This window comes from Haliotis cracherodii, unplaced genomic scaffold, assembly GCF_022045235.1.
Source record: "Haliotis cracherodii isolate W230 unplaced genomic scaffold, xgHalCrac1.p SCAF_12, whole genome shotgun sequence".
Classification (NCBI taxonomy): Eukaryota; Metazoa; Mollusca; class Gastropoda; order Lepetellida; family Haliotidae; genus Haliotis; species Haliotis cracherodii.
In genome coordinates, this window is record NW_027266267.1 from 19456827 (window position 1) to 19479936 (window position 23110).

Here is a 23110-nt window from a genome sequence, read left to right on the forward strand (position 1 = left end):
ACCCACTTGTGTTGACCCCCACATACATCCAGGTATTTTGCATAATTCAAACATTTAACAATAGATAAATCCCACACATTTCATGTTTCCATGGGAACATCCCTCACACAACAGATTCATGTCATCTCATTGTAAAAAGCATCCTTATAAAAGGATTTGTAACCATGGTAACCATACACTTCAATAAATCATCTATGACTCCATACCACAAAATACATCCCCAAAAATATCAAATACATATCACAGATCAAGCAAAATTCTCAAAAAACAGTTAATAATACATCCATGTGACAAAAAACAAATATCAAAGTGTATCACCAATAGCTCAGAAGTCCTTATTAAGTAGATAGCCTAGTCCGGTAGGAGTGTGGACATGTCATGAAATCTAACACATTAAATTGGAGGTTTTATCAGTGCCCTGCTTCTTGTGGATGGTGACGAGCTGTTCATTGAAGTAGCCGTATATCTTCCTCTTGAACAGCCAGCCCTTCTTGATGTATCCAAAGGCAGAGCCAGAGGAAGCAGGTCGCGTCATGTAAATCTTACATCCTGAAATAGTCAAGATGAAGGTGTGTCAACAAGAACAATGACAGTTCTTTTTTCTTCAAATAATTGTTCAAATTTTAACATTATTTAGGAACGGTCATTTATCATAGGGAGGCGTTGTCATGAAAAAAGGTCACATGTAAGAGGGACTGGGTGGTTGAAGTGAGGGATTGGACAATGTCACATGTAAGACCGAGTGGGTGGTTGAAGTGAGGGATTGGACAATGTCAGATGTAAGAGGGAGTGGGTGGTTGAAGTGAGGGATTGGACAGTGTCAGATGTAAGAGGGAATGGGTGGTTGAAGTGAGGGATTGGACAATGTCACGTGTAAGACCGAGTGGGTGGGTGGTTGAAGTGAGGGATTGGACAATGTCACATGTAAGAGGGAGTGGGTGGGTGGTTGAAGTGAGGGATTGGACAATGTCACATGTAAGAGGGGATGGATGGTTGAAGTGAGGGATTGGACAATGTCACATGTAAGACTGAGTGGGTGGGTGGTTGAAGTGAGGGATTGGACAATGTCACATGTAAGACCGAGTGGGTGGGTGCTTGAAGAGAGGGATTGGACAATGTCACATGTAAGAGGGAGTGGGTGGGTGGTTGAAGTGAGGGATTGGACAATGTCACGTGTAAGAGGGAGTGGGCTGGTGGTTGAAGTGAGGGATTGGACAATGACATGTAAGAGGGAGTGGGTGGGTGGTTGAAGTGAGGGATTGGACAATGTCACATGTAAGGGGGGATGGGTGGGTGGTTGAAGAGAGGGATTAGACAATGTCACATGTAAGAGGGAGTGGGTGGGTGGTTGAAGAGAGGGATTGGACAATGTCACATGTAAGGGGGGATGGGTGGGTGGTTGGAGAGAGGGATTGGACAATGTCACATGTAAGAGGGAGTGGGTGGGTGGTTGAAGAGAGGGATTGGACAATGTCACATGTAAGACCGAGTGGGTGGGTGGTTGAAGTGAGGGATTAGACAATGTCACATGTAAGAGGGAGTAGGTGGGTGGTTGAAGAGAGGGATTGGACAATGTCACATGTAAGACCGAGTGGGTGGGTGGTTGAAGTGAGGGATTAGACAATGTCACATGTAAGAGGGAGTGGGTGGGTGGTTGAAGAGAGGGATTGGACAATGTCACATGTAAGACCGAGTGGGTGGGTGGTTGAAGTGAGGGATTAGACAATGTCACATGTAAGAGGGAGTGGGTGGGTGGTTGAAGTGAGGGATTAGACAATGTCACATGTAAGAGGGAGTGGGTGGGTGGTTGAAGAGAGGGATTGGACAATGTCACATGTAAGACCGAGTGGGTGGGTGGTTGAAGTGAGGGATTGGACAATGTCACATGTAAGACCGAGTGGGTGGGTTGTTGAAGAGAGGGATTGGACAATGTCACATGTAAGACCGAGTGGGTGGGTGGTTGAAGTGAGGGATTAGACAATGTCACATGTAAGAGGGAGTAGGTGGGTGGTTCAAGAGAGGGATTGGACAATGTCACATGTAAGACCGAGTGGGTGGGTGGTTGAAGTGAGGGATTGAACAATGTCACATGTAAGACCGAGTGGGTGGGTGGTTGAAGTGAGGGATTGGACAATGTCACATGTAAGAGGGAGTGGGTGGGTGGTTGAAGAGAGGGATTGGACAATGTCACATGTAAGACCGAGTGGGTGGGTGGTTGAAGTGAGGGATTGGACAATGTCACATGTAAGAGGGAGTGGGTGGGTGGTTGAAGTGAGGGATTGGACAATGTCACATGTAAGACGGAGTGGGTGGGTGGTTGAAGTGAGGGATTGGACAATGTCACATGTAAGAGGGAGTGGGTGGGTGGTTGAAGTGAGGGATTGGACAATGTCACATGTAAGACCGAGTGGGTGGGTGGTTGAAGAGAGGGATTAGACAATGTCACATGTAAGACGGAGTGGGTGGGTGGTTGAAGAGAGGGATTGGACAATGTCACATGTAAGACCGAGTGGGTGGGTGGTTGAAGTGAGGGATTGGACAATGTCACATGTAAGAGGGAGTGGGTGGGTGGTTGAAGAGAGGGATTGGACAATGTCACATGTAAGACCGAGTGGGTGGGTGGTTGGAGAGAGGGATTGGACAATGTCACATGTAAGAGGGATTGAGTGGTGGTTGAAGTGAGGGATTGGACAATGACATGTAAGACCGAGTGGGTGGGTGGTTGAAGTGAGGGATTGGACAATGTCACATGTAAGAGGGATTGAGTGGTGGTTGAAGTGAGGGATTGGACAATGTCACATGTAAGACCGAGTGGGTGGGTGGTTGAAGTGAGGGATTGGACAATGTCACATGTAAGACAGAGTGGGTGGGTGGTTGAAGAGAGGGATTGGACAATGTCACGTGTAAGACCGAGTGGGTGGGTGGTTGAAGTGAGGGATTGGACAATGTCACATGTAAGACCGAGTGGGTGGGTGGTTGAAGAGAGGGATTGGACAATGTCACATGTAAGAGGGAGTGGGTGGGTGGTTGAAGTGAGGGATTGGACAATGTCACATGTAAGACAGAGTGGGTGGGTGGTTGAAGAGAGGGATTGGACAATGTCACGTGTAAGACCGAGTGGGTGGGTGGTTGAAGTGAGGGATTGGACAATGTCACATGTAAGACCGAGTGGGTGGGTGGTTGAAGAGAGGGATTGGACAATGTCACATGTAAGAGGGAGTGGGTGGGTGGTTGAAGTGAGGGATTGGACAATGTCACATGTAAGACCGAGTGGGTGGGTGCTTGAAGTGAGGGATTGGACAATGTCACATGTAAGACCGAGTGGGTGGGTGGTTGAAGAGAGGGATTGGACAATGTCACATGTAAGACCGAGTGGGTGGGTGGTTGGAGAGAGGGATTGGACAATGTCACATGTAAGAGGGATTGAGTGGTGGTTGAAGTGAGGGATTGGACAATGACATGTAAGACCGAGTGGGTGGGTGGTTGAAGTGAGGGATTGGACAATGTCACATGTAAGAGCGATTGAGTGGTGGTTGAAGTGAGGGATTGGACAATGTCACATGTAAGACCGAGTGGGTGGGTGGTTGAAGTGAGGGATTGGACAATGTCACATGTAAGACAGAGTGGGTGGGTGGTTGAAGAGAGGGATTGGACAATGTCACGTGTAAGACCGAGTGGGTGGGTGGTTGAAGTGAGGGATTGGACAATGTCACATGTAAGACCGAGTGGGTGGGTGGTTGAAGAGAGGGATTGGACAATGTCACATGTAAGAGGGAGTGGGTGGGTGGTTGAAGTGAGGGATTGGACAATGTCACATGTAAGACCGAGTGGGTGGGTGGTTGAAGAGAGGGATTGGACAATGTCACATGTAAGACCGAGTGGGCTGGTGGTTGAAGTGACTGATTGGACAATGTCACATGTAAGACGGAGTGGGTGGGTGGTTGAAGTGAGGGATTGGACAATGTCACATGTAAGACCGAGTGGGTGGGTGCTTGAAGAGAGGGATTGGACAATGTCAGATGTAAGAGGGAGTGGGTGGGTGGTTGAAGAGAGGGATTGGACAATGTCACATGTAAGAGGGAGTGGGTGGGTGGTTGAAGTGAGGGATTGGACAATGTCACATGTAAGACCGAGTGGGTGGGTGGTTGAAGTGAGGGATTGGACAATGTCACATGTAAGAGGGAGTGGGTGGGTGGTTGAAGAGAGGGATTGGACAATGTCACATGTAAGACCGAGTGGGTGGGTGGTTGAAGTGAGGGATTGGACAATGTCACATGTAAGACGGAATGGGTGGGTGGTTGAAGAGAGGGATTGGACAATGTCACATGTAAGACCGAGTGGGTGGGTGGTTGAAGTGAGGGATTGGACAATGTCACATGTAAGACCGAGTGGGTGGGTGGTTGAAGTGAGGGATTGGACAATGTCACATGTAAGACCGAGTGGGTGGGTGGTTGAAGTGAGGGATTGGACAATGTCACATGTAAGACAGAGTGGGTGGGTGGTTGAAGTGAGGGATTGGACAATGTCACATGTAAGAGGGAGTGAGTGGGTGGTTGAAGTGAGGGATTGGACAATGTCACATGTAAGAGGGAGTGGGTGGGTGGTTGAAGTGAGGGATTGGACAATGTCATATGTAAGACCCAGTGGGTGGGTGGTTGAAGTGAGGGATTGGACAATGTCACATGTAAGACAGAGTGGGTGGGTGGTTGAAGTGAGGGATTGGACAATGTCACATGTAAGAGGGAGTGAGTGGGTGGTTGAAGTGAGGGATTGGACAATGTCACATGTAAGAGGGAGTGGGTGGGTGGTTGAAGTGAGGGATTGGACAATGTCATATGTAAGACCCAGTGGGTGGGTGGTTGAAGTGAGGGATTGGACAATGTCACATGTAAGATGGGGTGGGTGGTTGAAGAGAGGGATGGGACAATGTCACATGTAAGACCGAGTGGGTGGGTGGTTGAAGAGAGGGATGGGACAATGTCACATGTAAGACCGAGTGGGTGGGTGGTTGGAGAGAGGGATTGGACAATGTCACATGTAAGACCGAGTGGGTGGGTGGTTGAAGAGAGGGATTGGACAATGTCACATGTAAGAGGGATTGAGTGGGTGGTTGAAGTGAGGGATTGGACAATGACATGTAAGACCGAGTGGGTGGGTGGTTGAAGAGAGGGATTGGACAATGTCACATGTAAGACCGAGTGGGTGGGTGGTTGAAGTGAGGGATTGGACAATGTCACATGTAAGAGGGAGTGGGTGGGTGGTTGAAGAGAGGGATTGGACAATGTCACATGTAAGACCGAGTGGGTGGGTGGTTGAAGTGAGGGATTGGACAATGTCACATGTAAGACAGAGTGGGTGGGTGGTTGAAGTGAGGGATTGGACAATGTCACATGTAAGACGGAGTGGGTGGGTGGTTGGAGAGAGGGATTGGACAATGTCACATGTAAGAGGGAGTGGGTGGGTGGTTGAAGAGAGGGATTGGACAATGTCACATGTAAGACCGAGTGGGTGGGTGGTTGAAGTGACTGATTGGACAATGTCACATGTAAGACCGAGTGGGTGGGTGGTTGAAGTGAGGGATTGGACAATGTCACATGTAAGACGGAGTGGGTGGGTGGTTGAAGAGAGGGATTGGACAATGTCACATGTAAGACGGAGTGGGTGGGTGGTTGAAGAGAGGGATTGGACAATGTCACATGTAAGGGGGGATGGGTGGTTGAAGTGAGGGATTGGACAATGTCACATGTAAGAGGGACTGGGTGGGTGGTTGAAGTGAGGGATTGGACAATGTCACATGTAAGACCGAGTGGGTGGGTGCTTGAAGAGAGGGATTGAACAATGTCACATGTAAGATGGGGTGGGTGGTTGAAGAGAGGGATTGGAAACTGCCACATAAAATTGGAGGTGGGAAAGGTAAAATATGAAAAAGACCAGTCCCCAGTCCCCACTTCAATCTGTCAACTCTTTGGGTGAATATTATTAGTTTTTGTCTTTAGCAGTGTTTAGTTGCCATATACAGTGTCATATGAGGTTAGCAGAAAAATATTGGGTGAGGTGTTAATTTGTGACAATGCCTAATTTCAAACAATCTACAAGATGTTGAAGAGGTTGAGGTGAAGTGAGGTGAGGTGATGTGAAGTGAAATGGGTGTTTAACATCGTAACCAAGATTATTGCACTTATAAAGCGATGTGCATGCATGGTTGGCTGCATGTACTAGTCCGAACTTTTGGTATGACCCAGCCGTGGATCAAAAAGATTTAGGCGGTTCATGAAAAACTGACACATTAAAAAAATACACATAGTACAGGGCAAGGGCATACCTGCTTTGCATGTAATATCATTCACTGAGACACCAAAGATGTCCTTGATTGCGTACACTTTGACTGTCTGGCCTTGTGCAATGTGTGTGATACCACCAGCTCTGGTCACTACTGGTTTCAGAAGATCATTAAAATATGCTGAAACAAAAATGTATGTGTAGAGAAAATCTCAACAGTCTGAATAATAATCCAGCCATTTACGGAGACCATCTACCTTCCCAGCATGTACTCACAGAGGTCTGTATCATGGAAGTCTATGAGTGAGTGAGTGAGTATAATTTTACGCCGCTTTTAGCAATATCCCAGCAATATCACGGCGGGGGACACCAGAAATGGGCTTCACACATTGTACCCATGTCGGGAATCGAACCCGGGTCTTCGGCATGACGAGCGAACGCTTTAACCACTAGGCTACCCGACCGCCCCTGGAAGTCTATGTAAAATTTACACTCTACCATTACCAATATAAGGACAACAAACAGTACTCACTGAGGTCTGTATCATTGAAGTCTATGTTAAGTGTACACTCTACCAATATAAGGACAACAAACAGTACTCACTAGATTCTGTATCATGGAAGTCTATGTAAAGTGTACACTCTACCAATATAAGGACAACAAACAGTACACACTGAGGTCTGTATCATGGAAGTCTATGTAAAGTGTACACTCTACCAATATAAGGACAACAAACAGTACACACTGAGGTCTGTATCATGGAAGTCTATGTAAAGTGTACACTCTACCAATATAAGGACTACAAACAGTACACACTGAGGTCTGTATCATGGAAGTCTATGTAAAGTGTACACTCTACCAATATAAGGACTACAAACAGTACACACTGAGGTCTGTATCATGGAAGTCTATGTAAAGTGTACACTCTACCAATATAAGGACAACAAACAGTACACACTGAGGTCTGTATCATGGAAGTCTATGTAAAGTGTACACTCTACCAATATAAGGACTACAAACAGTACACACTGAGGTCTGTATCATGGAAGTCTATGTAAAGTGTACACTCTACCAATATAAGGACAACAAACAGTACACACTGAGGTCTGTATCATGGAAGTCTATGTAAAGTGTACACTCTACCAATATAAGGACAACAAACAGTACACACTGAGGTCTGTATCATGGAAGTCTATGTAAAGTGTACACTCTACCAATATAAGGACAACAAACAGTACACACTGAGGTCTGTATCATGGAAGTCTATGTAAAGTGTACACTCTACCAATATAAGGACAACAAACAGTACACACTGAGGTCTGTATCATGGAAGTCTATGTAAAGTGTACACTCTACCAATATAAGGACAACCAGCAGTACTCACTGAGGTCTGTATCATGGAAGTCTATGTAAAGTGTACACTCTACCAATATAAGGACAACAAACATTACTCACTGAGGTCTGTATCATGGAAGTCTATGTAAAGTGTACACTCTACCAATATAAGGACAACAAACAGTACACACTGAGGTCTGTATCATGGAAGTCTATGTAAAGTGTACACTCTACCAATATAAGGACTACAAACAGTACTCACTGAGGTCTGTATCATGGAAGTCTATGTAAAGTGTACACTCTACCAATATAAGGACAACCAGCAGTACTCACTGAGGACTGTATCATGTAAGCCTATGTAAAGTGTACACTCTGCCAATATAAGGACAACCAGCAGTACTCACCGACATTATTCTCCACAATGGGCTTGACTGTGTGGCTCCTCCTTCGCACAGGGTTGTAGGGCCCCGGCCTTGCAGGGATGGTGCGGAAGTCTGATGGTCTCGGGACGGCATACCTCACATGACGGGGTCGTTGTCTTGTCCCTGAAAAAATGTTCATGTTCATAAAGTGCTCTTGAACCTTAGCTCTTGGTCTCAAATGGTTGTATGACAGAGTATCAGAATATCAAAAGGCATAACATATAACTTGAGACACATGGTCAACCAGTGTTTGAAATACAGTAAACTACGGTTATAACGAACTCAAAGGGACTACTAATTTTAGTTCGTTATAACCGTAGTTCGTTATAAGCATATATACAGCATAACTACAGCATATAGTCGGGACTAAAAAGTTAGTTCGTTATATCCGTTAGTTCGTTATAAGCATATATACAGCATAACTACAGCATATAGTCGGGACTAAAAAGTTAGTTCGTTATATCCGTTAGTTCGTTATAAGCGTGTTCGTTATAAACGTAGTTTACTGTATAGGTATAGGCCCTGGGGCCCCTGAGGTTTACCACTATAGTATCTGATTCTAGGGACCCCCTAAATATTCATTAAAAACACTTGGGTTAAGATAGGGGCCCTATGACCAAAGACAGAACCATACAAGCAGGACATTGCTGTCAGTCTACCAAGGTGTTCTCCACCATGACACACCATACAAGCAGGACATGGCTGTCAGTCTACCAAGGTGTTCTCCACCATGACACACAATACAAGCAGGACATGGCTGTCAGTCTACCAAGGTGTTCTCCACCATGACACACCATACAAGCAGGACATGGCTGTCAGTCTACCAAGGTGTTCTCCACCATGACACACAATACAACCAGGACATGGCTGTCAGTCTACCAAGGTGTTCTCCACCATGACACACAATACAACCAGGACATGGCTGTCAATCTACCAAGGTGTTCTCCACCATGACACACAATACAACCAGGACATGGCTGTCAGTCTACCAAGGTGTTCTCCACCATGACACACCATACAACCAGGACATGGCTGTCAATCTACCAAGGTGTTCTCCACCATGACACACAATACAACCAGGACATGGCTGTCAGTCTACCAAGGTGTTCTCCACCATGACACACCATACAAGCAGGACATGGCTGTCAGTCTACCAAGGTGTTCTCCACCATGACACACAATACAACCAGGACATGGCTGTCAGTCTACCAAGGTGTTCTCCACCATGACACACCATACAACCAGGACATGGCTGTCAATCTACCAAGGTGTTCTCCACCATGACACACAATACAAGCAGGACATGGCTGTCAGTCTACCAAGGTGTTCTCCACTATGACACGCCATACAAGCAGGACATGGCTGTCAGTCTACCAAGGTGTTCTCCACCATGACACACAATACAACCAGGACTTGGCTGTCAGTCTACCAAGGTGTTCTCTTTTTCACACTTTCGCCATCTTGGATCGAAAACGAGGCTTGGAGAGCATAGCTCCATGCAGTGTGAGTCGCATCAGCTGATAGGGAACAGACAGCATGTTATGCATTTCACTGATGGACATTTCAAAAAAACAAAAATGGTATCCTCTGTATCTAATACAGAAGATATTTCACATTTAATCCTGAGGTCCAACTAAAATATGCCTGTAATACACTGGTATTAGCATTTTTCTGTCAGGATCCCGGAAGTGAATGGAAAGATGCATTTCGAGATGCATTTTCAAAATAAATATTCAAAAGGGGCGATAACTCTATTCAGTGTGTACAATGACAGATGAAACTTTACTTGTTCTTCAAACATCACCTATTTAACCGATTATTAACGATTGAGATTGCAGCCTGCACGACAACAGTAATAATGTGTGAAATGTTTACAATAAGTTAAAAGGAAACTTAAAATTGATAAATATTAATAATGGATGAAATTGAAGAAATATAAGAATTGATACAACTACCAACTTCTTGAACACCCTCACCTAATCCTGTATGATGTTAGGTAATTGTATATCAAAAGGAAGCTACTAATACATTTATCCTGAATAGTTTGAAAATGTCTTGTACAGATAAAATAACAAAAGATGAATAGGAATCAACTTCATTTGGTAATCAAGCCAAGATAAAATATATGTATCGGTACAAATTATGTTGATGGAACAATCTGGATTTCTCATATTTAATAAAGAAAAACAAACCGAAATTTTCATGTCTTTATTTCTCACAATATAGGTTTTCAAAACTTAACACTGACCAGGTTTCTTTGTCAGTCAAAAGCACCTAATTAAATTCCAGGAGAAAATAATTTTCTTGCTTGTAAACAAATGGTACAATGTGTGACTGAATAAGGCTTTTCACTTCCTCGTCCTTTGACAGGACGCACATTGTAACCAGTGTTACTGTCAGCAGAAAGCTCCTCCAGACATCCGTCACCGGATACTAGTACTTCATTGTGTTGACTCGCTGGCCTGAAATTAATAATTCAATAATATTGTAATAATATTTCTACTTCCAAATTTTTTTTATAAACAATGCATATTCACCTTCTCTCAAAATATTGCTTATTTAGAAAACAACATTCTTCTGAAATAGAGAAGTTTAAGGAAAATTAATCACAGTGTGTAACATTAGATGCTACTTTGGAACAATCTTGAAGGCATCAATTCATCTGATGTGTCGAAAACTCAAACAGTATATTCTGTGTAAACAGTAAACTCAACAGATGCATCAATTTAATGACAGTGTACTACAGCTCTTTATATCAATGTCACACAGAAATTCACTCTTGTTTTAATGAAACACGTTTCTATTACCGGTATGTATTTAATCATGAAATACTTTGTTTAGTCTGACCATGCTGAAAACATACTCTCGCCAGAGTGAAATAAATAAGATTGTTATTAAAATCAGGTGAAATATCACATTTTGTCACACCTACTGTCAGTCTGCCTCATTGACACTATGTTTTTCTGAGTAAGGTCATATAGATCACAAAGAAAATATAAGACTTGAATTTCTTTTGTCAAATGAAATGTTTACCTCTTCTTGTGGTTTACTAAAGTTGATGTCTTGACTTGAAAATATTAACTTTGTCAGGTCACATGATGAGATAAATTCATGTTTTTATCGTTATTTGACAAGGAAAACAAATTTCTTCTATGTATTTATATTTTTTTATAGTTCTCGTTTTGATTGAATTATAAAAATTATAAAAATTATCACACCACTTGACTTGACTGAAATAAACTCAAGTTCTAAAGATTGTTAACAATAGTAAACTATTACATCATAACAATATAATTATTGCAAAATGGCACAGTAAGCACAACTATATTCTTACATATAAATTGATTTGATTAATAATCAATAGTACATGACAATTGCTTGCACAATAGAAATTATTTCGTTTTAAAAGTTTCAAAACATGTTTGTGGACATAAAACCAGATGGGTTTCACAATTAAACAAAGGGAATAAATGAGTTATGATTGCAATACCCATGGGAATTAAAAATAATTCTGTTTATACTTTAAGTTTATAGTATGTCAATATTAATTTATGCATTTGAAATATTTGAATACAGACTGTTAAAGAGTTATCTGTCTCTGTAAATTATATACAGATCACATGTAGATTGATCATTTACTGGCCATTAATTAGTTGTGTTTTTGTTCATTTTATGACATGATTAATTTGGTACAGTAAAGTAAATAGAAATTTGTTTACAAAATTGCAGATCAAACTGTACTTTACTTCAAATATTTACACACCCTTTATGTAATAATTCAGTTGAAATATTACACCTCATGCTATCTAATCTGTCAACATTGACAATCAAAATAACAACTGTTCACAATCACAACAGCACAAGTAGATCTAGAGGTCTAATATTTTATTGGAATGCATTTGAGCCCATTACAATTTACATTAAATACGCAACTGATGCAAACTTCTGATTTGTTACGATTGTAAATTCTCAGTAGGTTACAATTTGATACATTATATCAACATATCAATTTAGTAAGTTTCTGACATCTATCTAGATATGGTCAAAATGTCAATATTTCGACTTCAAATACAACCCGCAAAGTTATTTAAACTCACAATAAATAGTTTGGCTTAATGGTGTGTAAACAATGAATTATTCTTTACAAGATCTCAGTAGCATTTGTATTAAGTCTGTTCAGCTACCATAAACTGAACTGGGAGTTACCAGGTGGTCATGGATATTTTAAATTGAAATCACAACAGAACGGCCAGACTCAAATTTATATCGATAAGGAGACCAGATAACAGTAGAATAGTTTGTCAATGATAAGAATAAGAATAATGTTCAATACTTACGATAAATGTACCGGGATAGTTAAATTGTCACAGTTTGTCCCGATTGCGTGCCTTGTTGACATCTCCGTGTGTTTCATGTGCTATCCAGCCTTCACCTTCTGCTCTCCAAGCCTCGCTTTCAAATCGGACGTAGCGAAGTGTGAAAAAGGCGAACAGGGACAATACACTGACACCCTTTGTTGGCCCGTGAAGATCCGGGGTAGAATCGGTCTTCAGCAACCCATGCTTGCCGTAAAAGACGACTATACTTGTCGTAAGAGGCGACAAACGGGATCCGGTGGTCAGGCTTGCTGACTTGGTTAATGCATGTCATCGATCCCAATTGCATGGATCGAGGTTCATGATATTACTCACTGGATTGTCTGGTCCAGACTCGATTATTTACAGACCGTCATGTAGCTGGAATATTGCTGAGTGCGGTGTCATAGCGACTGATTTACGACATCCATTGTCTGAAGAACATTTGATTGCAAAGGCTCATTACCCTGGAGCCATAACATCTATATGCCTTGAAACACTTAATTGCTGTTATATATTAGATGCTAATCCTATTTGTTAATCCCCATTTTTGTGTACATCGACCGTCTGCCATCCTGAACAGGATGTGCAAGTATGTCACTGATGATTTACTGTTTACATTTATATTTATTACTTACTTAATGTCAGGTTATATTGGCTATATAAGCCCTGGTCCAGAGAGGAGAAAAGAAGGAGAAAAAAAGGTCTTATATAAATGTAAACAGTAAATCATCAGGGACACACTTGCACATCCTGTTCAGGATGGCAGACGGTCGATGTACACAAAAATGGGGATTAACAAATAGGATTAGCATCTAATAAATAACAGCAATTAAGTGTTTCAAGGCATATAGATGTCATGGCTCCAGGGTAATGAGCCTTTGCAATCAAATGTTCTTCAGACAATGGATGTTGTAAATCAGTCGCTATGACAGCGGCGTTAAACAACAAATCAAACCAAAGCAAGTTATGTGGGTTGACGCTTAGTGGTTCACCGTGCAGGGATCGTCAGTGCTCACCTCCAGCAGCACAACATCCCTAGGATGCAAAGGCCAGCAATGAGCCCAGGGCTTACTTGTACAAAGCTATCTTAGCGCTAAGACTATCGTAACCCTATGTTAAAGTATGGGAGTTATGATCATCTTAGCGCTAAGATCGCTTTGTGCAAGTGGGCCCAGATCTTTCTCCCATAGGAAACTTCTGGGACATGATAGGGAGATGTGTGTGTCAGCGACACAGGCCGCCAACCACGTTGGCTGAACTTGGCCAGGCACTGCATGAGGAGTGGGACAGATGCCCTCAAATCGCCATTGTGAGAGTCAGACCCATACTCACTTTGCCTTGTCGAGTGAATACGTCGAGTCATGGCACTATTACGCACTACTGATCCAACAACTACTAAGTAGCAACTACTTTTTGTGAAGAGTATATAGATAATACTTAGATTTAAAGAAGTTAAAGTTAACATGAAGGTTGAAGTACTTACTTGGCCCCGCTGACTTTAATATGGGTCGTACAGGCACAGCTGTCTCTTTTGTGACTGGCAGTACTTGACTGTAACACACATCAGTGACTATACATTACATTTGTGCAATAACTATACCTGGTCTAACTGGTGTGATAACAGTACCAGGTGTCATAACTATACCAGGTGTCATAACTATACCTGGTGTCATAACTATACCTGGTGTCATAACTATACCAGGGCCCACTTGCACAAAGCGATCTTAGCGCTAAGACTGTCATAAGCCTATGTTAACGTATGGGAGTTACGATCATTTTAGCGCTAAGATCGCTTTGTGCAAGTGGGCCCTGGCGTCATAACTATACATGGTGTCATAACTATACATGGTGTCATAACTATACCTGGTGTCATAACTATACATGATGTCATATTTATACCTGGTGCCATAACTATACATGGTGTCATAACTATACCTGGTGTCATAACTATACATGGTGTCATAACTATACCTGGTGTCATAACTATACCTGGCGTCATTACTATACCTGGTGTCATAACTATACCTGGTGTCATAACTATACCTGGTGTGATGACTATACCTGGTGTCATAACTAGACCTGATGTGATAACTATACCTGGTGTCATAACTATACCTGGTGTCATAACTGTACCTGGTGTGGTGACTATACCTGGTGTCATAACTATACCTGGTGTCATAACTAGACCTGATGTGATAACTATACCTGGTGTCATAACTATACCTGGTGTCATAACTAGACCTGATGTGATAAGTATACCTGGTGTCATAACTATACCTGGTGTCATAACTAGACCTGATGTGATAACTATACCTGGTGTCATAACTATACATGGTGTCATAACTATACCTGATGTGATGACTATACCTGGTGTCATAACTATACCTGGTGTCATAACTGTACATGGTGTCATATTTATACATGATATCATAACTATACCTGGTGTCATAACTATACCTGATGTGATAACTATACATGGTGTCATAACTATACATGGTGTCATAACTATACATGATATCATAACTATACCTGGTGTCATAACTATACCTGGTGTCATAACTATACCTGGTGTCATAACTATACCTGATGTGATAACTATACATGGTGTCATAACTATACATGGTGTCATAACTATACATGATATCATAACTATACCTGGTGTCATAACTATACATGGTGTCATAACTGTACCTGGTGTCATAACTATACCTGGTGTCATAACTATACCTGGTGTCATAACTATACATGGTGTCATAACTATACCTGGTGTCATAACTATACCTGGTGTCATAACTATACCTGGTGTCATAACTATACATGATATCATAACTATACCTGGTGTCATAACTGTACCTGGTGTCATAACTATACCTGGTGTCATAACTATACCTGGTGTCATAACTATACATGGTGTCATAACTGTACCTGGTGTCATAACTATACCTGGTGTCATAACTATACCTGGTGTCATAACTATACATGGTGTCATAACTATATATGGTCCACAAGCCCCAGCAACCTATGCTGGTCGTAATAGGCCACAAGCCCACAGCAACCTATGCTGGTTGTAACAGGCCACAAGCCCACAGCAACCTATGTTGGTCGTAATAGGCCACAAGCCCACAGCAACCTATGCTTGTTGTAATAGGCCACAAAATGGATTGGCTGGTCAGATGATATCAATCACCACTTTAGCTGGTCCATGTTGCATTATTTACAGGGCACCATCTTATAGCTGGAATAATGCTGAGTGGACAGTTAAACAACAAACAAATTATTATGAGAAAAAAAACTTACATGTCATTCAACTCTACAGATGGGCCAGCTTCAGCTGGCAGAGATGGCGCCACATCTAAGTGAGATTTCGTTTCTGTTTCCTTCTTGGACAACTTTACAGATGGGCGAGCTTTAGCTGCCGGAGATGGCGCCGCATCTAAGTGAGATTTCTTCTCTGTTTCCTTCTTGGCCAACTTTACAGATGGGCCAGCCTTAGCTGCTGGAGATGGCGCCACATCTAAGTGAGATTTCTTCTTGGCCAACTCTACAGGTGGGACAGCTTTAGTTGCCGGAGATGGCGCCGTATCTATGTGAGATTTCTTATTGGCCAACTTTACAGATGGGACAGCTTTAGTTGCCGGAGATGACGCCACATCTATGTGAGATTTCTTATTGGCCAACTTTACAGATGGGACAGCTTTAGTTGCCGGAGATGACGCCGCATCTAAGTGAGATTTCTTATTGGCCAACTTTACAGATGGGACAGCTTTAGTTGCCGGAGATGGCGCCGTATCTATGTGAGATTTCTCCTCTGTTTTCTTCTTGGCCAACATTACAGATTGGTTAGCTTTAGCTGCCGGAGATGGCGCCGCATCGAAGTGAGATTTCTTCTCTGTTTTCTTCTTGGCCAACTCTACAGATGGGCCAGCTTTAGCTGTTGGAGATGGCGCCAAGTCTAAGTGAGATTTCTCCTCTGTTTCCTTCTTGGCCAACACTTCAGATGGGTGCAGCTGTAAAGGAATAATGAACACATGTATACATTCTACACAGGGAAATGTCATAGGGTCACCCGGACAGAACATCAGGGTTGACTGTCATTGTTACGTTACAGCCATCACCTTATGTTTTTGTTCCGTCCAACTTTAGTGCCGACCCGGAAAAAATATTAGGATTAAATACATACCCCGGTAGCATTCACTGAAAATGTTCCGACCCTGTGGTGAAAAATCCAACCTCAACCTTCAACACACAAAACCCCACCCCATCCTTCAACATGTGTCCCCTGACACACAAAACCCCACCCCACCCTTCAACATGTGCCCCCTGACACACAACACCCCATCCTTTAACATGTGCCCCCTGACAGACAACACCCCACCCTTCAACATGTGCCCCCTGACAGACAACACCCCACCCTTCAACATGTGTCCCCTGACAGACAACCCCCCATCCTTTAACATGTGCCCCCTGACAGACAACACCCCACCCTTCAACATGTGCCCCCTGACAGACACCCCACCCTTCAACATGTGCCCCCTGACAGACAACACCCCACCCTTCAACACGTCCCACCTGACAGACAACACCCCACCCTTCAACACGTGCCACCTGACAGACAACACCCCACCCTTCAACATGTGTCCCCTGACACACAAAACCCCACCCTTCAACATGTGTCCCTTGATACACAACACACCACCCTTCAACATGTGCCCCCTGACAGACAACACCCCACCCTTCAACATGTGTCCCCTGACACACAAAACCCCACCCTTCAACATGTGTCCCTTGATACACAACACCCCACCCTTCAACATGTGCCCCCTGACAGACAACACCCCACCCTTCAACATGTGTCCCCTGACACACAAAACTCCACCCTTCAACATGTGTCCCTTGATACACAACACCCCACCCTTCAACATGTGCCCCCTGACAGACATCCCCCCATCCTTCAACATGTGCCCCCTGACAGACAACACCCCACCCTTTAACATGTGCCCCCTGACAGACAACCCCCCATCCTTTAACATGTGCCCCCTGACAGACAACACCCCACCCTTCAACATGTGCCCCCTGACAGACAACCCCCCATCCTTTAACATGTGCCCCCTGACAGACAACACCCCACCCTTCAACATGTGCCCCCTGACAGACAACACCCCATCCTTTAACATGTGCCCCCTGACAGACAACCCCACCCTTCAACATGTGCCCCCTGACAGACACCCCCCCATCCTTTAACATGTGCCCCCTGACAGACAACACCCCACCCTTCAACATGTGCCCCCTGACAGACAACCCCCCATCCTTTAACATGTGCCCCCTGACAGACAACACCCCACCCTTCAACATGTGCCCCCTGACAGACAACACCCCATCCTTTAACATGTGCCCCCTGACAGACAACCCCACCCTTCAACATGTGCCCCCTGACAGACACCCCCCCATCCTTTAACATGTGCCCCCTGACAGACAACACCCCACCCTTCAACATGTGCCCCCTGACAGACAACCCCCCATCCTTTAACATGTGCCCCCTGACAGACAACACCCCACCGTTCAACATGTGCCCCCTGACAGACAACACCCCACCCTTCAACACGTGCCACCTGACAGACAACACCCCACCCTTCAACACGTGCCACCTGACAGACAACCCCACCCTTCAACACGTGACCCCTGACAGACAACCCCACCCTTCAACACGTGCCCCCTGACAGACAACCCCACCCTTCAACACGTGCCCACTGACAGACAACACCCCACCCTTCAACACGTGCCCACTGACAGACAACCCCACACTTCAACACGTGCCCACTGACAGACAACCCCACCCTTCAACATGTGCCCACTGACAGACAACACCCCCCCCTTCAACACGTGCCCCCTGACAGACAACACCCCACCCTTCAACACGTGCCACCTGACAGACAACCCCGCCCTTCAACACGTGCCCCCTGACAGACAACCCCACCCTTCAACACGTGCCCCCTGACAGACAACACCCCACCCTTCAACACGTGCCCCCTGACAGACAACCCCGCCCTTCAACACGTGCCCCCTGACAGACAACCCCGCCCTTCAACACGTGCCCCCTGACAGACAACCCCACCTTTCAACACGTGCCCCCTGACAGACAACCCCACCCTTCAACACGTGCCCCCTGACAGACAACCCCACCCTTCAACACGTGCCCCCTGACAGACAACCCCACCCTTCAACACGTGACCCCTGACAGACAACCCCACCCTTCAACACGTGCCCCCTGACAGACAACCCCACCCTTCAACACGTGCCCACTGACAGACAACCCCACCCTTCAACACGTGCCCCCTGACAGACAACCCCACCCTTCAACACGTGCCCCCTGACAGACAACCCCACCCTTCAACACGTGCCCACTGACAGACAACCCCACAACTCACCTGTTCCACAGGGAACTCATGCTGATACACATTGAGCTGATTGAAGAGGGCAATTTCTCTCTCAAAGTCATATTTCTCAAGGCGGGAGATTCCATCTTCAAATAATGGACCCAGTCTCTCTCCCCTGGAGGAAGATGTATATGGTGACGAAATGGAATAACATAGAAATGTTTGACAATTTGACATTATAACCAGCATAGGCAGTAGAGGTTTGATGTGTGAGTTGGGTTTAACGCCGCTTTTAACATTATTCCAGTTATATCACGGCGTGTCAGCTTAATGTGGGAGGAAAGCCCGAAGTGATGCAGGTCTCAGACGTTTACCACTTCGGTGAAACCCACGAGCACGGGTATGGTGCTGACAAACCTAGAAACATAATCGAGCGAACCGGGATTAGAACCCACAGTCATAGGTTTCTGGCGTGCCCAAGGGACGTAACTCTGCACAGCGAATCGCGGCATCTTAGACAACTGGGCCCCCTGTGACCCCTGCGGATACCATGACATCATAATTTTTGAAATTATGTCACTTGTTCTTCATGAGACAGTTATTCACACATTGAGAGACACATGGCAATCATTTGGTTTTGTTTGTTTGTTTGTTTGTTTGTTTGTTTGTTTGTTTGTTTGTTTGTTTAAAGCCACACTCAGCAATATCCCAGCTATATGACGGTGGTCTGTACATAATCGAGTCTGGACCAGACAATCCAGTTATTGACATCATGAGCATCCATCCAATCAAATGAGATATGATGAAATGTATCAACCAAGTCAGCGGGTCTGACAGCAAGCAGGGGTTGCTGAAAACCTATTATAACCTGGCAGTCATTTGGCAGATCCCACACATATATTTCACCGAAACAACTCTTTAAACTCGTGATATCAAATTAATTACATGTGCAATCAGCTATGTGATTTTACAAGCTCAATATTTGTGTCCATAGCTCGACTTTCTGTCATCTGGTATCTACAAGTCCATTTCTGTAAGCTCTTTTGGGACAATTCTAGCTCATCGTATCATATCTACCTGTGGATTTCTACTGCTTTACTGATGTGTATGACTGAAGTCATCACATGCTGCAGCTGCTGAAGGCGGGCTCTCTCATGAGCATTAGATTCATCCTGGAATCTTTTCATTTCCTGAAACATATAGAAAATATCATTTTGACATTTGTTATAATCCCTGCGCAAGTCCCTACTTCTATGAAAGTCATACTCTTGTTAACCTGTAATCCCTGCACAGATCAGGTATAAATATCTATACACTGTTATGATCCCCGCACAGATCAGGTATAAATATCTATACACTGTTATAACCCCTGCACAAGTCCCTACTTCTATGAAAGTCATACTCTTGTTAATGTGTAATCCCTGCACAGATCAGGTATAAATATCTATACACTGTTATAATCCCCGCACAGATCAGGTATAAATATCTATACACTGTTATAACCCCTGCACAAGTCCTTACTTCTATGAAAGTCATACTCTTGTTAACCTGTAATCCCTGCACAGATCAGGTATAAATATCTATACACTGTTATAATCCCCGCACAGATCAGGTATAAATATCTATACACTGTTATAATCCCTGCACAAGTCCTTACTTCTATGAAAGTCATACTCTTGTTAACCTGTAATCCCTGCACAGATCAGGTATAAATATCTATACACTGTTATGATCCCCGCAGAGATCAGGTATAAATATCTATACACTGTTATAACCCCTGCACAAGTCCTTACTTCTATGAAAGTCATACTCTTGTTAATCTGTAATCCCTGCATAGATCAGGTATAAATATCTATACACTGTTATAATCCCCGCACAGATCAGGTATAAATATCTATACACTGTTATAATCCCTCCACAAGTCCTTACTTCTATGAAAGTCATACTCTTGTTAACCTGTAATCCCTGCACAGATCAAGTATAAATATTTATACACTGTTATAATCCCCGCACAGTTCAGGTATAAATATCTATACACTGTTATAATCCCTCCACAAGTCCTTACTTCTATGAAAGTCATACTCTTGTTAACCTGTAATCCCTGCACAGATCAGGTATAAATATCTATACACTGTTATAATCCCTCCACAAGTCCTTACTTCTATGAAAGTCATACTCTTGTTAACCTGTAATCCCTGCACAGATCAGGTATAAATATCTATACACTGTTATAATCCCCGCACAGATCAGGTATAAATATCTATACACTGTTATAACCCCTGCACAAGTCCTTACTTCTATGAAAGTCATACTCTTGTTAACCTGTAATCCCTGCACAGATCAGGTATAAATATCTATACACTGTTATGATCCCTGCACAAGTCCTTACTTCTATGAAAGTCATACTCTTGTTAACCTGTAATCCCTGCACAGATCAAGTATAAATATCTATACACTGTTATAATCCCCGCACAGATCAGGTATAAATATTTATACACTGTTATAATCCCCGCACAGATCAGGTATAAATATCTATACACTGTTATAATCCCCGCACAGATCAGGTATAAATATCTATACACTGTTATAATCCCTCCACAAGTCCTTACTTCTATGAAAGTCATACTCTTGTTAACCTGTAATCCCTGCACAGATCAGGTATGAATATCTATACACTGTTATAATCCCCGCACAGATCAGGTATAAATATCTATACACTGTTATGATCCCTGCACAAGTCCTTACTTCTATGAAAGTCATACTCTTGTTAACCTGTAATCCCTGCACAGATCAAGTATAAATATCTATACACTGTTATAATCCCCGCACAGATCAGGTATAAATATTTATACACTGTTATAATCCCCGCACAGATCAGGTATAAATATCTATACACTGTTATAATCCCCGCACAGATCAGGTATAAATATCTATACACTGTTATAATCCCTCCACAAGTCCTTACTTCTATGAAAGTCATACTCTTGTTAACCTGTAATCCCTGCACAGATCAGGTATAAATATCTATACACTGTTATAATCCCCGCACAGATCAGGTATAAATATCTATACACTGTTATGATCCTTGCACAAGTCCTTACTTCTATGAAAGTCATACTCTTGTTAACCTGTAATCCCTGCACAGATCAAGTATAAATATCTATACACTGTTATAATCCCCGCACAGATCAGGTATAAATATCTATACACTGTTATAATCCCTGCACAGATCAGGTATAAATATCTATACACTGTTATAATCCCCGCACAGATCAGGTATAAATATCTATACACTGTTATAATCCCCGCACAGATCAGGTATAAATATCTATACACTGTTATAATCCCTCCACAAGTCCTTACTTCTATGAAAGTCGTTCGTGTAGATTTTTCCTCTTGCAGTTTTTGTCTGTAGGATGTGCTGGCCCTTTCACCATCAGCCTGCAGCTGCTTCCACCGAGTCACCAGAGCGCCATATCGGGCATGGTCGTCCTGTGCAGCGTCCAGCTCCAGCTTGAAGTCAACCTCCTTGTCCTTAGCCAGGAAGAAGTTCTGTGAATATAACGGATTAAACCCTGAGGAACAAACATTTCATCAGAGAAACAAAAACTTTAGATGAGTTCACAGTCCGAAGCTCGATCCTGGTAAAATTTTGTTGTCTTATCTTCCCAGGGCAAGTGAGTTAAGCGACTATAAAAGTCCAGTTTCCACCCTTGCCAAGCTAGGCAGGAATTATGGAGTTATATTTTGGCTGGACTAACAAGTCTATGCATAGTCCAATTAAGATCTCGTAACGAAATCGACATCCAGTTCGTAAACTGCCGTGTAGAGATCGGTCAATTGCCAGATTTGTAAAGCATGTGTACTGCCAACTTGGCGTCAACAGATATCCTCCAAATCCTTTCATGTTTCTAATCAAGGTGCTCACGTGATTTGATGCACTTTGTGCAGAAAGTCCCATTTTATTAAGACATAGATTTTGATTATCGATTTGATCATCTTGACAGAGCGCCACCATTTAGTTTGTGGCAAATGCAAGTGATATGAGGGATGGAATCTGATTGGTCAGTAGGAGGGACATAAAGGGACATAACCCACAATTGTCACTGGTGGCGCTACGATTGAGCCCAGAAATTCCAGTGTAGTTGATCAAGGGTGGAAACTTGACTTTTATAGTCGGTTAACGCCCTTGCCTTGAGATGATGGTTGGGTCGAATTAAAGTTCACTTGATAAAACAAAAATGTATGTACAAACATGACAAACAGAGGAGTTTTTTATTCAACTTGTAAACCGTCAAAACGCAAGAAAAGCAGAGAGAAAAGGACTATACTATAATGAAAC

General features: G+C 43.4%; 1 protein-coding gene across 1 annotated transcript in view; it reads right to left on the reverse strand.

Moving 5' to 3' along the window:
- Positions 1–385: 385 nt before the first annotated feature.
- Positions 386–23110, reverse strand: part of LOC139458232 (uncharacterized) — a 30742-nt gene continuing 8017 nt past the window's right edge. The window contains exons 5-13 of the mRNA XM_071239600.1: positions 22132–22320; positions 19846–19958; positions 18820–18943; positions 15862–16401; positions 15692–15783; positions 13878–13945; positions 8019–8159; positions 6323–6460; positions 386–549 (exon numbers count right to left, since the gene is read on the reverse strand). Of these exons, the coding sequence (XP_071095701.1) occupies positions 386–549; positions 6323–6460; positions 8019–8159; positions 13878–13945; positions 15692–15783; positions 15862–16401; positions 18820–18943; positions 19846–19958; positions 22132–22320 (1569 nt within the window). The remainder of the gene's footprint in view (positions 550–6322; positions 6461–8018; positions 8160–13877; positions 13946–15691; positions 15784–15861; positions 16402–18819; positions 18944–19845; positions 19959–22131; positions 22321–23110) is intronic.